The sequence below is a fragment of the Cyprinodon variegatus genome, unplaced genomic scaffold (genome assembly GCF_000732505.1).
Source record: "Cyprinodon variegatus isolate N-32 unplaced genomic scaffold, C_variegatus-1.0 Scaffold982, whole genome shotgun sequence".
Classification (NCBI taxonomy): domain Eukaryota; kingdom Metazoa; phylum Chordata; class Actinopteri; order Cyprinodontiformes; family Cyprinodontidae; genus Cyprinodon; species Cyprinodon variegatus.
The window spans coordinates 50,440-66,669 of NW_015151435.1; the positions used below are offsets into that span (position 1 = coordinate 50,440).

The window sequence follows — 16,230 nt, forward strand, 5'->3', positions numbered from 1 at the left end:
ATGAGCCAAAAAGCAGAGACAGGACCAATTGTCAAAATTTTGGTGTCGATCATTCGATTTCATCCTGGACACTACAGAAAATGGGCTTAAAGTGTTAAAAAGTGAACTTCTCCTTTAAAAAAATAATGCAACTCTTTTTGGCATTTACTTAAACATATTTAGTTGCTATAACACACTTGTTTCCTGTTAGCAGGGTAGGACATAAAACAATCGCGTTAAAGTAACTAAATATGATTAAGTAAATGCTAAAAGCAGTTGCATTATTTTTTTAGTGAACTTGCAGTCAGATATGAGCATTTAGCTTTTATTTTAATTCACAGTATGCTGTGAATAATGTCTTCTTCTAACAGATTGCTGGTTCATTTTCTAGATCCGCAAGATAAGGCAATTTAATTTGTATAATACCATTCAGTACATGGACAATTTAAAGGACTTTACTTGAATTAGATAATGAAATAGAAGAAAAATGAAAGCAAAAAAAAATTGTAAAACAATTGGACCACAAAAAAGAAGAGTAAATGCAAGTAAAAAAATAAATCAAGTAAAGCAATTGGCTCACAACCTTAAGCTAATACCCCAGTTAGCACATTTTAAAATGGGTTTTTAACTTTGACTTAAAGGAAGTCTGATCTTTGAACGAATTTGAAAAATCATAGCTAATTATTAATAAATAAATAAAAAATCTTGATCTTGTATGAATCTTGCTGCAGGGATGTTTGTATTTTATTACTTAGTTTGGGTGCGGGATTAGACATCAACAACTGTTTTACCTCCAGCACATATATGCTGCATACATGCATTCACAGCACAACACAAGACAAATAATTATCTCTTAGATTAGCCAAAAAACAAGAAAAAAAAGTCCCTCATTAAAATTTCTTAACAGGGCTGCTCTGAATTAATCCTGAAGGTAAGAGCTGGCGATGAGTGAGCTTGTAAAAGCTACCCAGCTGTGCCCTACCAAGCAGAAAATATCAGTTTACCTGCTAGAGCGTGGTGTTTAAACAGAACTCAGAAAAATGTACAGCAGTTACCTCTACAGAAGTTTCCATTCAAAACAAACTTTGTTGTGTGTGTTTTGTGTATCACAAAAACTGCAGTACATTTTATATATAATACCAAACTAAAACCAATCAAGCTTTAGATTTGCAGCTAATTTTAATTTCAGAAATGAACAAAATGAGTGGAAAATTAATCGAAGCATAAGCAGCGCATCTTTGATTTTAAAGCAAAGTCTTGCGTATAAATTGAAAAAAGATGAGACCAATTCAGAGATGCATTATGATGTTCAGGGCTATGTCTGAAAACCAAACACATCTAATCAGTTAAAGGTATTCATGCAGGGGTGATGTCGTGGGTCTGTTGTACAAATGTGTACCCAGCTTATGCTTGGTACAGGTCATGCAAAGCAGGGACTTTATTATGGTCACTCATTCTGTACCCAAAGCAGTTATAACTTAGCGTACCACTGAGCCAAGCCTACAGCTGCAGCCACAGGCTGCCAGTCTGCAGTGAACGTCATTGATTGCATGCAGTGTGTTGCAAACAATGGAATTATTGATGGTAACATAAATTAAAATACTTGAAATCTGTTTAAAAGTCATCACTGTTATTAAATAAAGATATATAGGAACATATACTGATGTATTGTATTTTTGTCCACCCCTAAATGTAGTAGTGTAGTGTAGTGTAATGCTCTATGGGGCCCTTTGGACCCCATACAACATTACCTAAAATGATTGTTGCGAGAACAGCTTAACTATGGAGTTTTACTGTTTTCACCATGACTACATTTTTTTTTGTTTTAACTAAAAGATTTTGTTACCATTTATGCTTTATTCACACCTATATTGATTGAACTAAAGATAAGATATTACTTCTAAAACTCACCCAGCTTAAATTCTTTCTATTCAGTCTTACAACGTTTAAGAAGGAATCCTTTAGATGTCTGACATTAGGTCTTAAAATATTAACTGCTAAAGCTAAATCTGGCTTAAAATTTTACTGCAAAGGGACCTTTAAGATCTGGAGTATTTACACCCTGTTAGCCTGCAAATTGAAATGACAAGCTGCAGTAAATGTGTCCAGAGTCAATTTTGGCTGGAGTTCAACAACAGGGGCAGCATTTTTTTTTTTTTTTTAAGAGTCACACCAGGACATTCCAGAAGTCCATTAAAGTCTAAAATCCCCTCTGGTAGTGCATTTAAACGGGAGGGCAACTGTCAGTTTACATTTTAACTACACATATCCAACCCTAGTTATAACTATTGACCAGATATTTTATAGTCTGTCAGTTATGAAACTTTTTTTGGACTTTAAGAAAAAATTATATATATATTTCAATAAACTAAAAACCTGGAGTTAAGGGCTTTATAAAAGGATTCTTCTCCCTTTGTACTTGAAGGGTCCATCTCTATAAAAAAAAAAAAACTGAAGAAATATATGGAGAAGACTTGGTATGATGCTTCCCAGCGATAACAGGAATGTTTGGTTGGGAGGAATCTTATGGCACACAGCTTGCTGCAGTTTTAGGTCCTAATTGCTCCAGAGGCACAGCTTAATCCATGAAATCGGAGCACAGAGAAGGTCTCCCAGCAGGACATTCAGAATACATCTGTTTCACTGGTGCCTACTGTTTGAGCTGCAATAACATGAGAATAAAATGAGTTTTTTCTACTTTGATGTCAGGAACTGCTTCAAATCAATACAGCTGTCCAATGTTTGATTTAAAGATCTTTGTAGTAAATAAGCTTTCATATTAACAGTCTTGGATGGTTTCCAGTGCAGGATAAGCTGTTATATTTCCTGCAAGCATTTCAGTGTGAAAGGTGGATGTGATCATGATGACATGGGGATTTTCCAAAGGGAACACATCCACCCGCTTCATCCCTCTTTGTTGAAAATCATATTGTTACGGGAGCATTTCAACACTGCAGATCAGGGGCATCAAATTGTAAAATGTCTGCATGGACTTAGTGGCTTAAAAATGCAATAGTGTTGTGTAGGGGATCTAAAGTCTACGAGTCTGACCCCAGTGTAATTGCATGCCAGCACAAAGGATTTGGGCACTAATGCTTTGGACAGAGAGCGAGCAGAAACAGAGGGAGGGGATGCTGACACATTACAGATGGTCCTTAGTCACTCATTCCTGCTGGTTCTGCTAGTCAGCTGTTGTCTGTCTGCGTCCCTTTAAACCACACCAGCCATGCTATAACTTTTTAGCTTTTTTGAGGTTTTGACCCTCATTATGGATTTGGGGGGAATTTTTCTACCGTTCAGAATTCTATATGAATATAAAGTGAAAAGAAAGGTATTAATTCTTATTATGTCTCTTTAAATGGGGTCATGTGTTTGCAGAAAAAAAAGACACACTTCATGTCAGAACTTAATGTTCCACATTATCTACTTCATTTCCTCACTTTTACACACCACAGCTTTTATCAGATTAGGTCATCATCTAACATTAGGTTAGTGACATCATGTCGGTGGGTGATGCTATTTATCTGCAGAGAAAGAAAACTAGGTTTGACTCCATGAGAAGATGTGTGGGGGTTTAATGATCGAAACATGTTTAGAATTGGTGCCGAACAGCTCTAATGGTTGGATGCAGGATAATATTACGCAATTGGAAAACACAAGTACCATATCAATGGTGGAATGGTTTAATAAGATGTCCAAGATTGCCTCTTATGAAAAGTTATGCTATAGAATGATAGATAAAGAGGATGTCTTTATGAAAATTTGGGGGGCTTACTTAGAAATTCTACAGTAAGAAGTCTCCCCTGTTCACTTGTGGATGTTCAGTGTTTGTCTTTGTTTAATTTATATATGCGTAAAAACCAATAAAAAGTGAATTACAAAAAAGAAACGTTTAGAATGGCTTGGCCAAAGTCCAAACTAAAATTAGGTCCAACAACTATGGCAAGACTTAAAAACTAATGTTAGCAGCCATCATCTTGCCAACCCAACTTAAAGGTATTGTGGCGGATTTTTTTTAAGAGACCTGCCCTTTTCACTTAAAAAAAAAAAAAAGAAATGCGCGTTCAAGAGCATGAATGAGCCCATTTATCCCCGTGCACGCCCTGTTTAAAACGTGCTGTTCTCATAGCTCATACATGCTTACTGTGTCCACGTACAGCGGGGACTATATAGCAAACTCAGTTAACTGACCGTTTGGACAATGATCACTGCTTTTTGTTCTGTTGGTCACGTAACTCTTCCTTCACTGTGCTGTAACTGCGCCATCTTTATTAGGCACCACTGTCGGGTAGCGACAACAGGCCGCTGTGACAGCAAATCCCAGAATGCTTTGCGAGGAGAGCTCTCTGCACAAAACATTCTGGGATATATCTGCCTCTTCTGAGGCCTTTCTTTTCTCCTCATACACTTTATAGAAAGTTTTTCTCTTACGACCTCTGCCATTTTAAAAGAACCGTAGTGAGGAAGGTGAGCTTCAAGGACTGTCTGAAACCGTAGCTCACCACAGATATGCAGCTGAAAGTGCGCATGCTCAGAAAAAGATAGCTAACTGGACGAGCATGAGGATGGCCTTGCGTAAAACTATCCCCAGAATGATTGACAATTAGGAGGACCACTTATTTAGAAGATCCACCCGGAAATAAAAGATTGCCTTCTATACATTTAAGTTTACATTATAAAAAAAAATAAAAATTAAAAAACTAACTGCAGATAATGGTGGCTTCTATAAAGTGTTGAATTGGCAAGGTTAAATACTAATTCCCTGTTGATGTTTGTAGTTATGATGTGAAAAAATGTGACAGGTTGTGGGGGTAACAATTCAGCTCAAGATTACTTAAATGGCCCTAAGAATATTATTTAGAGTCATTTCCCCTTTATTTGTTTCTCTTTTAGTTTCCGTTTGAGTTCATTCTAGGTCATTGCCGTGCCTTTAGAACTTGTAGTTCTGAGCTGACTGGGTCTGCACATTAACTCACATCCCCCCCTTTGAATGGCCGTGTACTTTGGCTGCATCAGACAGTCAGATTGGTACACAGGGGGCCTGGGGGCGCTCTGCCAGACTGGCTGGTTTGATACTTCCTCTCCCGGCACCAGGCAGAACAGGCCTCCCCATGACCCCTGTTAGATAACATGTCTTTGCTGACAGACAGAAAGAAAATCACATACAAACAAAACGCAATCACAGTACCTGTTTTGCTTTTTTTTTCTGTTCAGCAGAGCAAGGAAGGAAATCTCCAGAACTGAAAGATGTCAACATCCTCAGTGGTCAACCCATGCAGAGGTAGCAGACATTTCTTATAATTCCATGGTGTAATACGAAAAAAAGGGTGCTTTTGACAATTTCGGTACTAATGCCATTTTTTTTCATTTTTTTTTTTTCAATTACAAAGAAAAAGAGCCTTCAGATACACCCCTGGAATCCTGGAAAAGAACAATGGCCTGGATAGTGAGCAAGAAGAAAATCTGGATGGCAGCCCTGCGAGCCCCATCCCTCCTTACTCCTTGAAAACCAGCAGTTCTGAGTGGAACAGCTCTGATGATCTTGCTGGACCTCTCTCTGAGCAAGAAGAGTCCAGTCAAACATACTCTTTGTCACACAGCTATCATCCACCTCTACCCCCAAAACCCGGCCTGTCTGGCATCTCTCCCCGCAGCCAGCCCAAAAACGCTCTGTCTGTCCTCCGGCGTTGGATCGAGACACCCACTGAGCACAGGCTTTCCTCTGATGCCAGCTCTAAGTCAGGCTCTTCAGACCAGGAGAGGAACGATCTTTCAGCCAGCGAGAACGAGGACAGACTACCAAGTCCTAAACCCCAACCAGATGACGGTACAGACTCCCTGTCCTCCTCCCTGACAGATATGGTCCTCCCAACCACTTTCTTCTCCGTGGACAGCTGCATGACAGACACTTACCGGGCCAAATACCACAAGAAACCAGGTGTCTACAGGAGAGCAGACGACCCATCCTCATCAGGGGAGAGTGATGCAGAAGGAATGGGTCACAGTTTTACAAATGCTCACATTCAGCCCACAGAAACCTCCAGAAGCAGAACAGAAGCAGGTATGGAAAAAATTGTCTACACTCGAGCCTTCTTTCTAACAAAAGCAAAAGGAAAGACAAATTTCTTCTTGAACTGCATTTTGCTGTTAAAGATGAAAAAATATATTTTTATGGTGGCTTTGTAAGGCACTAGAGGATTTTTCTTTCAAAAATATGCCATATAAATGACATGTATTACTTACAATTGCTTAAAATGATTAACTTTTCTTTTTTTGCAGGCCAATCTACTGCTAAGACTATTGCAAAGTGGAACCCAGTTACTCCCAAATTTCTGGATGAGCATGGTTTCCTATGATCAAACATTGTTCCTGTGACTGGATGCCGAATGGATTGACTGCTACACTGACTCTTTCTTTGGAATGTGTGGATCTCCTCAAAGTGTGTGTAACAAAACAGAATGCCAAAGAGATTGCAGAAAGAAAGGCTTGTCTTTATCGCACATTAGAGAGCTAAGGGTACAAAACGTCTTTAGTACTTTGTAGGTTTGGAGGAATTATACCGATGAAGAATGCGTCACATTAAGCCACTTTAACAAACAAGAGATTCAAATAACAAATCACACAGATATATATCATGTTTCTCCTTGTTTTGTCTCTTTTATTTCACTACTCCCATTGTAGTGTTAATGTGCAGTTGCCCGAGTTCTCTTTCTTTTTTTATGTTCAGGAAAGTTCCCATTAATCGTTTGTTCTACCGTCACTATGTTCTGTTGCTGATGATGAGATGTTTGCAAAAAAAAAAAAAAATTTAAAATTAAAATTAGGCCAGAAGATTATATGATAAATTTGATCGGGAACTGTACAGCACATCCTGCTCTGTTTATTTCTCAGTGTGTGAATTTCATTCAATATTTTTTTTTTTCCATTTGTCCTTTAACTCTCGCTCCGTTTTATGGGCGTAGGTGCGTCGCAGTTTAACAGTCGTACAGAGAGCAGATTTGAGAGGCTTACTTTCCTTTTGGTTTGGATGTTTTATATTTATATATATGCAGCAGACTAATGCACAGTGCCTTTACTATTTTTCTAAGTCGAGGTGAATCGACAAAGATTTGAGTTCTAGAGCTCTTTGATTTTAAAGAATTTTTTGTAAAGTTTAATTTTATTTTTTATTAACTGATGTCTAAATAAACAGCTTTATTTAACCATATCTTTGGTCATGAGTGGTCATATTTTAACATAGTTTTGGTACTGAAATGCTGAGCTGTTTAACAGTGGTATGCTGTAAAAAGTTAGGATTTGCTGCCACCTGCTGGTTGCATAATATTTTATATTAGTAGTGTTCCACTTCCAAGTTTACATTTTCTTACTAAATCCTTGTAATAATAATATACTTAAAAGAGCTAGTATTCACTTTTGATTTAAAAAAAAAAAAAAAGGTTTTTCATGTCAGGTTCATCCTAACCATATGTCTGTTTTTTGGTGACTATACATTTTAAACATGAAATGGTTCTCAATGGTGGTACTCAATATCCAGACAGTTTTCATAACCTGTCTTTATAATTTCATACAAGGTTTCTGAATATAGAATATTAAAAAATCGACTACAGGAAATATTTTTCAATTTTTGGTGTTTTACTCCTTTTCGGTTAAATAAGGTTAGAAATCTCAAGACATTCCAAGACTAGTGGGTGCACCTTTTTTTTATTTTTATCATTTTTGGGTGCACTTCATTGGTTTCTATAGAGGGTTCTGCCTTTGCCATTAGATCTTCTTCATGGGGGAGGGGGGGACCCATGAAGGGAAACGACTGTTCGAGGAGATGAGAATTCTATAGGGCCCCCATGTGTCTTCAGAAGGAATAGGCTCCTTTAAGCTAATTTATTTAATTTTAGACATTTAAATGTTCATCAAAAGTAATGCAAACTTGTAAATTTGATGAAAGTGATAAATGTAAAATGGATTATTTTTTCAGAAATAAGTTAGGTCAACCTGAATGATGTAGTACAAGATTAGACCTCATTTAGTGCTAAGAAACTTTAGAGTCTCTGTAAGCATGTGCTTTCTATTACACATGAAATGTTTTAATTATAGGGTTTATAAATTATCTCCAAGCAAAATGGAAAGAATGTAGAAATGTAACAACTTAGCAATCTAGATCTGCCATTCTTTATTTGATTTCAAGTTATTCAACATATTTTCAATAACTTGCAGTGACACTCAAGGAAAATATAAAAAGTTTGTGTAGAGCTTGTTTCGCACAGCAACCCACTCTTCTTAATGGTGCCCTCTAGTTGTTGAAATTCTGGTTTAAGACCATTAATGCCTGAGCTTTTCAATGGGATTCAAGTCTGCAGAACATACAGGATAAGTACCATAGCCCACGCAAACCATCCTTTGATAATACAACCACCAAAGACCTGAGGGTTTGTTTTCTTGTTTCTTTATGAATACTAAAACTAGGCCTATGTTTCCACAGTGCCGCAATATTAGATTCATGTTATTAATTGTATATGGGCTTTTCACATTACTATTTAGAAGATGTAGCACAATTCTGTATTGACTGGACAGTCAGTAACACTGCCACATCAAAAAGCTCACCTGGTGACAACGGTAGCTGATGCAGAGTCCTTTTAACGTCTGCACAACCCATGGTTTCTCATCCAAAAGTGATGCTCTGTCCCATTCGAGACACTGCCACCTGTGATCAGGTAGATCTACTGATCATCTGTCAGTCGGATTGTGCTGATACAAGCACTTGTATAATCTCATGTAATATTTCAGGTTTCCAAAAAATCAGCCATGAGCTTGGACTGTGTTGAAAACTCAGAGACCTGTCTGGTCTCTCTGTAACATTGCTAGAACTTTCTATTGATGCTATGTGATGTTCTAAGCTTCATTGCCAGTAGGTACAGAATCACATTTAGTCAGTTGAATTCAGAAGTTAGAAACGGTTGGCCTGAAAGCTTATGGTGCACTTTGGAATTTAATCAAAATATGTCAAACTTTTGTAAGTTGTATTTGATGTTAAATCTATCCTGAACAACACTATTCAATCATTTTTACAATCTTTCCCTAATCTGCATCTGTGCCAAGTTGTCACCACATCAGGCGTCTTGGTGATTGGTTACATCTGAAATAAGTTTACCAAAACTTCTTCCACCATTCATTAGAGGGCAGTAATGTGGGTGACAGAGGGTCTTGGCATCTATTCTCTTCTATCTATTGAAGTTTGTAGCTGTTAAATTTAATGTAGGCTATCTCCTGCTAAGTGTGTCTCCTCTACCATCTTTTACATTGGGACTGTTAGCCTGGGCTCCTCCGTATGTCACTAGAATCCTCAGTGGAGGTCAAAAGGGTTCTCTCTTTATCTTACTTATCATTTCTCCTGCTGTAGTGGTCATGATCTTGGTACTGATGACTGGTCTAATTACTCATTTCATTCACCTTTCTATTTCTGCCCGGTTTTTTATTACCTCTCATCTGATGTGTTTCTGATTACCTGATCCTGACCTGCTGGTCAAACACTGAGCCTGCCTGTTCCTGTCCGATCTGTTTGTCTGACCTGGCTTCGGACTCTGGCTTGTTCTCTGGGCCTGCAGCATCTGGAACCCTGGTGGCGCCTGCCACGTCTTGTTGGCAGTCCACCAGTTGGATCCCACCTCGTCCTCTGGACTTGGACTAAACTTGCAAACCAAGGGTGATAGACTCCCTAGCTGCGGATAATCTGCTCCGCCAGTTTCTTAATAAATGCTTTTTGAGTAATTCCACGATTTGCCTTGCCTGAATACTGGGTCCTCTGTTCTGAGGCGTGACAGTAGGCCATGTTTTTTAATTTACTTTTTTACACTTCTTCTGCTTCTATGAACTTTTCAGTTCCAAGAACAATTTTCACCAAAGTTACTAACTTTGATGAAAATTACAACTGGGATTTAATTTGGTACAACAGTATATGAGGGATGTGAGGGATCCCTTCGAGTCAATGAGTCGATGCAATTAACTGGTTTTCCTTAGCTAGAAAACTTTGAATCACTTTTACTGTATGATCTGGTTTAACTGTAAAATGCTCTGAGATGTGATGTAAATTGGCGCTATATAAATAAACTGAATAGATGGCCTACAATGTTATCCATCCAGGCTGCAGTTGGTAGCACTGCAACCTCAAGCAGCTCCAGACATACAGTAAAAATGTGTGTGAAGACAGGGGTTAATTGGTCAGCACAGATTTTCAGGTAAAGATGGAAGACATCATCAGGTCCCAGAGCTACCATCCCATTCAGATGCTGGAAAACCCTATTATCTCTAATCTTTCTCTTTGATATTTATTGCTGACAGAGGGGGAGAGGAGGAGTTGAATTATTGTTGGGGACTGAAGGTAGACCCTTTTTTACGGAGGAGAGAGCGAGGTATAAGGAGAAATGGTTCAAATCCCTAGCTAGGCAGAAGGTCTGTTTATGCAGATTCAGTGCATTTTACTAAATAGTGGGAGTGATTCATGTTTAAAATCACATGGGATTTGCATTTTTATTTAATTTTACATTTAATTGAATTTAAAGATTGCATTTCTTTATTATGTGAGGCTTTTTATGTTTCTGTTTCTTCATGATAGACTAATCATCTATATGTATTTCCCTTCAGACAGTTTAGCAATACAAATGTCATGGCTGTTTGTGTGTCATGCTCGTGTTTGAGGATGGGTTTTCAACCAGTCCTGATACAGATCTAGTTCTTTGCTTCTATACTCTAGGACAATTTATGTCACATGGGCACAAGCTACATCTGCCTAAATTAGGAAAATATATTGTTTGGGATTAAAAACACCAGCATCTAGAAGATTTATGACCACACATTCAGTTGTTTGTAATAAATTATGCTTCACGGGATACTAAGGTGTGATAATCAGTCAGTTAGACAAGAAGAATTTACGAATCTGGCTCTGCATTTAGTCTCTGGCAGGTCAATTTAAAAGATACTTGATAGGGTTTTGATGGTAAAGATCTAATTATCCTCATTCATCCCCCTTGAACCACACCCATCCACCATTCCTGTAGGTCAATATGGTACACTGCTGTTTGATATTCAGTAGGAAGTGGTGGTAGAGTTTAACTCTTGGTGGGAGGGGAAGACATTGAGCCAGAAGTCTACATTTGCAAACCTGCCTCATTGAGTGACATGACATCCACCACAGGTATATCCAAACTGGAATATTCATATGCTTATTTATGTTGGAAAAGTTTCAGTCCTCTGTACCCATTCAGAATAGAGTCAGGACATGTTTATTCCCCTCCAGCTTTCTCATAGTACAGCTCAAGTGTTTCCAATTTACTCATAATTCAACGTAGATAATCTCAGTCTTCAGATTACTGGTGCCTTCAAAGCTGGTTAGAAAAAAAGAACCCTCAAGAAGATGTAGAGAAACATAAGAATAGTCAAAAAACAACCAGACTGTGTGGTGATTTGTATGTTTGAGAAACTAATTCCTTACACTTTGTTTTTTGTAAGGATGACAGTTGTTACATTTAGGCACTGACTGATGTAAGAACATTAAATAGTGTGAGATTATAGATGGTTCAGAGAGTCAACTAACCGCATTCATCTAGTAACAACAACGGTCTTTAATATCCAAATAAGCTGGGTCTTCCAACATGACAATGACCCGAAGCACACAGCTAGGATACCCATGGAGTGGCTCTGTAAGAAGCATATCAAGGTTCTGGCATGACCTAGCCAGTCTCCAGACCTAAACTCAATAGAGATTCGTTGGAGGGAGCTCAACCTAACACTGATTATCTCAGGTGTCATTTGCAGCAGTGACATATAAAATAAATTATTAGAAAAATTATAAACTGTCAGTTCCAGATGTTTTTGATTATGTCCCTTACAGTGGACATGCACCAAGGTTGAAAATGTTAGACCCCTCCATGATTTGTCAGTGAGAGACCTTGCAAAATCATACTGTTATTCAGTGGAGTTATTGAAGATTGATGGAGTATCTTTAAGACTCCATCGAGTCTTAAAGTCATGATAGATATTTTCAAAAAAGACATCTTACCATGTGTAGCTGTCTTATTGCACTGGCAAATTCCATTCTTGAATCCTGAGACAATGAAAAAGACGACAATCTAACAGAATCTGCTCCTGCTTAGTTTACCAATCTCAAAGGAAGATCAAAAGTAATTTATAACCACATCTAAGATTGTAAAACTTGTTTAAATAGTCAATTTTTGTAGTGATGAGAACGGTTTTGCTCAAATAGGAGAAGGAAATTTCAATTAAGATATTCCCTAGTTAAAATTGTAAGATGGTGCAATAAAATTACTTCAAAAAGTTTATTTTTGTCTGAGTGCTTGTAGACTGTCCAGATGAGCAACAGACTACTGGCTTACATTCAGTGTTATAGAGATCATTAAAACAACTGACTGGAAGAGTAGGAGCTAGTACAACAAATCCTATACTACAGGAGACATGTAAGGAAATCAAAATCATTACATCCTTATCCATGTGTGTTTCAGTCCCTGGTTCATGTTCCTGTCCCCAGAAGCCAGTGGATTGAGAGGGTTTACTGTTTGTCTCCTGTCTTATGATCGTGTCCCGGCTCTTCTCCGCTGAGCATGCTGGGTTTTGGCTTGGCGCGCAGGGGAGCTCGGGTTCTGGCCCTCCTCCGTGGAGCCCTCAGGGTCAGATTAATTCCTTTAAGCCTGGCTCCTAAGAGGAGATCAGTTTAAAGTTCTGCAGTAATTCTGGTACCATGTCTTGTCTCTGTCCCTCAACCACTGAGCCTGCCAGTCTTCATCTGAGTATGTCTGAGCTCGCTGTTGGAATCTCTTATAACTGTGAACCTGCCTTCACGCTCTGAGGATTCCTGGAACCATGGATCTGTCTGTTCCTGTTCGGATTGGAACCCTGATCAGGCTACGGACTCCTGGATCCCAAAACTGTCCAGTTCTGAACTGTTTCTCAGACCTGGATCGGTCTCCTACCTGCTTACTGGGGTTGCTGCATCAGGGACACTTTGGACTAGAAGTCTGGGTTTCAAAAAGGAACAGAAAGGAAGGAGAAAGAGGAGAGAGGGAGAAGGCATCTGATACCGTGACAGAGTTTTCCCCCCTCTTGTTTTTAGCAGAAAGGTTTGTTAACCAAATAGTTCAAAATAAGAAAAAATTATTAACCTGTTGAGTAAACTAAGATCGCTATCTGCTGGATACAACTACATAGTTAACCCCTCTCAATGTCGGATTACATCCAGATATGAATCACATCAATTACGATGCCACCCAGCTGAGTGGGTCTGAAACTGAGCATGAATGCAAATTTTTTATTATAATTTTGTTGCAATTCATTTTTAGTTTTCAAGAAAAAAAATCAACGAGAATTAATCCAACATTTATTGAGCCTATTGTGTGTCTGTAAAAAAAACACAGAGGCCAAACGACTAAGCTAGAAAACTCACATGGCTGATAATTTACCTTTGCCAACCAGACAAGGCAACAGGAAAACCCCACATAAGAGGGTAAACATCATCTAAATGCTAGTAGATATTAAGCAGGATATTTACATTAAGTAATGGTCTTTGCCCACTCCCCTTCTTCACAGATGATCCACCAGCAGCCCTGTTTCTTCAACCCCTCCACCCGCCTCCCTGTCCCAGTGACAGGTGAGTAACATTGTGTTCAGGGACAGGCCAGTTTGCATGAGTCTGTTGGAATTTCCTTCCTTTTACCATTTTATATACAGGTGTATATATATATATATATATATATATATATATATACCGGTATACAAATCCTCAAAATAGAAAAACATTTTACCTTTAAAATGAAATGGTGTGGCACAAAATGGATGGATAGTTTTAGCCAAGCATTTAAAGTAATTGTGTTGGGTGACTGGACATTTTAAACAAGGCCCAAGGTTCAGTTTACTTGCTTTATTATGGTGAAAAAATGCAGATTATTTGTTGATCTGATTATTATTATAATTTTTTTTTATATATATTTTTATCTCCAAGACAAATAGGACAGATTGCGGAGACAGATTTACATCTATTTCTACCACATGCCAGGGGTCTGTGTGTGTGGAGTTTGGACATTTTCCTATGGGTTTTCCCCTAAGACTCCAGTTTCCACCAACATTCCAAATACGTGGTTTGGGTCACTGAAAACTCTAAATGAGGATTTAGTTTTAGAATATATGTTTGGTGGTAGTAGCAAATACAGGAGAAAAATACTTTTCATTTTTTTGACATTTGTTTCTTCTTCCATAGACAGCAGCATATTCTCCCTGGATATATTTTTCTCCTGGAGCGCTTATTTCTTACAGAAACAAACACATTATGTACTTGGAGGATCGAGATTAAACACAATACAATGTATGTAACAGCCATTTTTGTAGGATGTAGCGCAAGAAGAATTATTTATTTCTTAATGTGATGTTTAAATGCAAAACAGTAGCATATCCTCCTTAGCCAGGTATATATTTTTTTGAAGGTGCTTCAGTTTTCTTTCAAAATTAAACACCCCTTTGATTGGCCTGAGTGTGTGAGTGCTTTTGGTTTTTGCAGTCCTGTGACAGACCGGCAGCTTATCCGGGGTGTGGCCGAGCTCTCGCCTTTGACAGTTGGAGAAAAGCTCCAGCTCCACAGCAGTTTAAGGGGTATGAAAATTAAGGAATAAATTAACTTGCCATCTTTGTGGTGGTTTATGGGTGACTGGTTTCCTTCTGATTTCCTTTCTTACTTGGCTACACACCCTGATTTAACTTTAGTGAAGATTTTCTAAGTGTTTTATAGACAAAACCAGCTTTACAATTGAAATCAGCCTTGTGAACGTTTGATTTATCCTTTTAATCTGGACATGATATCATGATAACATGTTAAATTTCCTCTTCTCTTCCATTTAATTGGAAGTTAGGGATAAAGATGCTGTCTGTTTTCCTTTTTTTAACTGTTGTTATATCAATTCATGTTTTTTGTTTTTTTTAAGTGATCTGGAGTTGTTAAAAGCTGAAATAAGGATGGAACATGGAGGTGACAACAGGCACAAGCAGGAACCTTCAGCACATCAAGTCAATCTCAACAGAGGAAAGCAGCTCAGATAAAAGGTAAGTGAGATACTAACCCTCTCAAAGATATTTGTGTTAAAGGAAAAGTCCGGTCGGCAAGGAAAAATCAGTGTATCATTATCCATACCTAAAACAAATACGTTCGCAGTGATTTAATGAATTTTTGGCCATTTTTGCCCAAATATAGTACGCCTCACTCCTGACATCTTCCGGCAGTGACACCATTCTCCACGGTTTTCAATTAAAATCAATGAGAGCTACTAGACACCGCTGCAATCAACAATAATCATTTAAGATTACGAGAGGACTTGACAATTAAAATTTCCGGGAGCTATAGTTAAACTGACAATGCCCACATGCATGGTAAAAGTGAAAAAACATTTTTTTTATTATGTTTTTTTTATTACTCAAACCTTTCCAATTCATGATCCTCCATGGCCGTGTTTGTTGTTCAGTTGCCAACTTGAAGAGGGAGGATTTGCCATCGAACTTCTGGCCAGAGAAAAAAAAACACGTAACAAATAGCCAACATTTCAAAGAAGAATGTTTTCAAGATGACTTAGATAATAGCGCATTGTGAAAAACACCAGATACAGCACTGGGACTTGCTCAACAGCCGATACCGCACCGTGACATCACAAACCAGTAGATGGCAGTAGTGTTCTTTGTCAAGCACGGATTCTCCGGTAAAGCATATTCCAATTAAATTACACTTAATTAAAAACAATGACCATTTATTGAACAGTATGTCATGATTTCATATTTAAAGCACTTTCAGAACTTTGAATTCTAAATATGACTGAACATTTCCTTTAATAGGTACATAGCGAAGACCAACAACAGAGAGGTGTGGGAACCACTCCCATAGCTAACTGAAACAAATTTTCTAGATCTAATTGAAAGTATCTGTGTTCCTGACAGACAGTTTTTTTTCTCCACTGTTGCTTTGTCCTCGCTCAGTATGGGAATTGACTAAAAGTCACAAATCTCCCTTCCTTAGACTAAATAAAATTGATTTCTTCAAGCTTTATTACAGGTGTTTAACAAACAAAATTGCGATCTCTTGCTGCTGATAAACAGCAGCTTATCTTAAAGGTTGAAACAAGTAATGGGAAGTAACGAAGTAAAAATACTTCATTACTGTACTCAAGTAGATTTTTCTGATATTTATACTTTACTTTACTATTTATTTTTATG

General features: G+C 38.0%; 1 protein-coding gene across 2 annotated transcripts in view; it reads left to right on the forward strand.

Annotated features, from left to right (window-relative positions):
* LOC107100520 (inactive ubiquitin carboxyl-terminal hydrolase 53-like) overlaps nucleotides 1-6,757 on the forward strand; it is a 45,413-nt gene extending 38,656 nt beyond the window's left edge. The window contains exons 15-17 of one of the 2 annotated variants that reach the window (XM_015399033.1): nucleotides 5,194-5,260; nucleotides 5,370-6,040; nucleotides 6,259-6,757. In XM_015399033.1, the coding sequence (XP_015254519.1) occupies nucleotides 5,194-5,260; nucleotides 5,370-6,040; nucleotides 6,259-6,335 (815 nt within the window). In that variant the 3' untranslated portion in view covers nucleotides 6,336-6,757. The remainder of the gene's footprint in view (nucleotides 1-5,193; nucleotides 5,261-5,369; nucleotides 6,041-6,258) is intronic. The other variant, XM_015399034.1, reaches the window with a different exon arrangement.
* The last annotated feature ends 9,473 nt before the right edge of the window (nucleotides 6,758-16,230 follow it).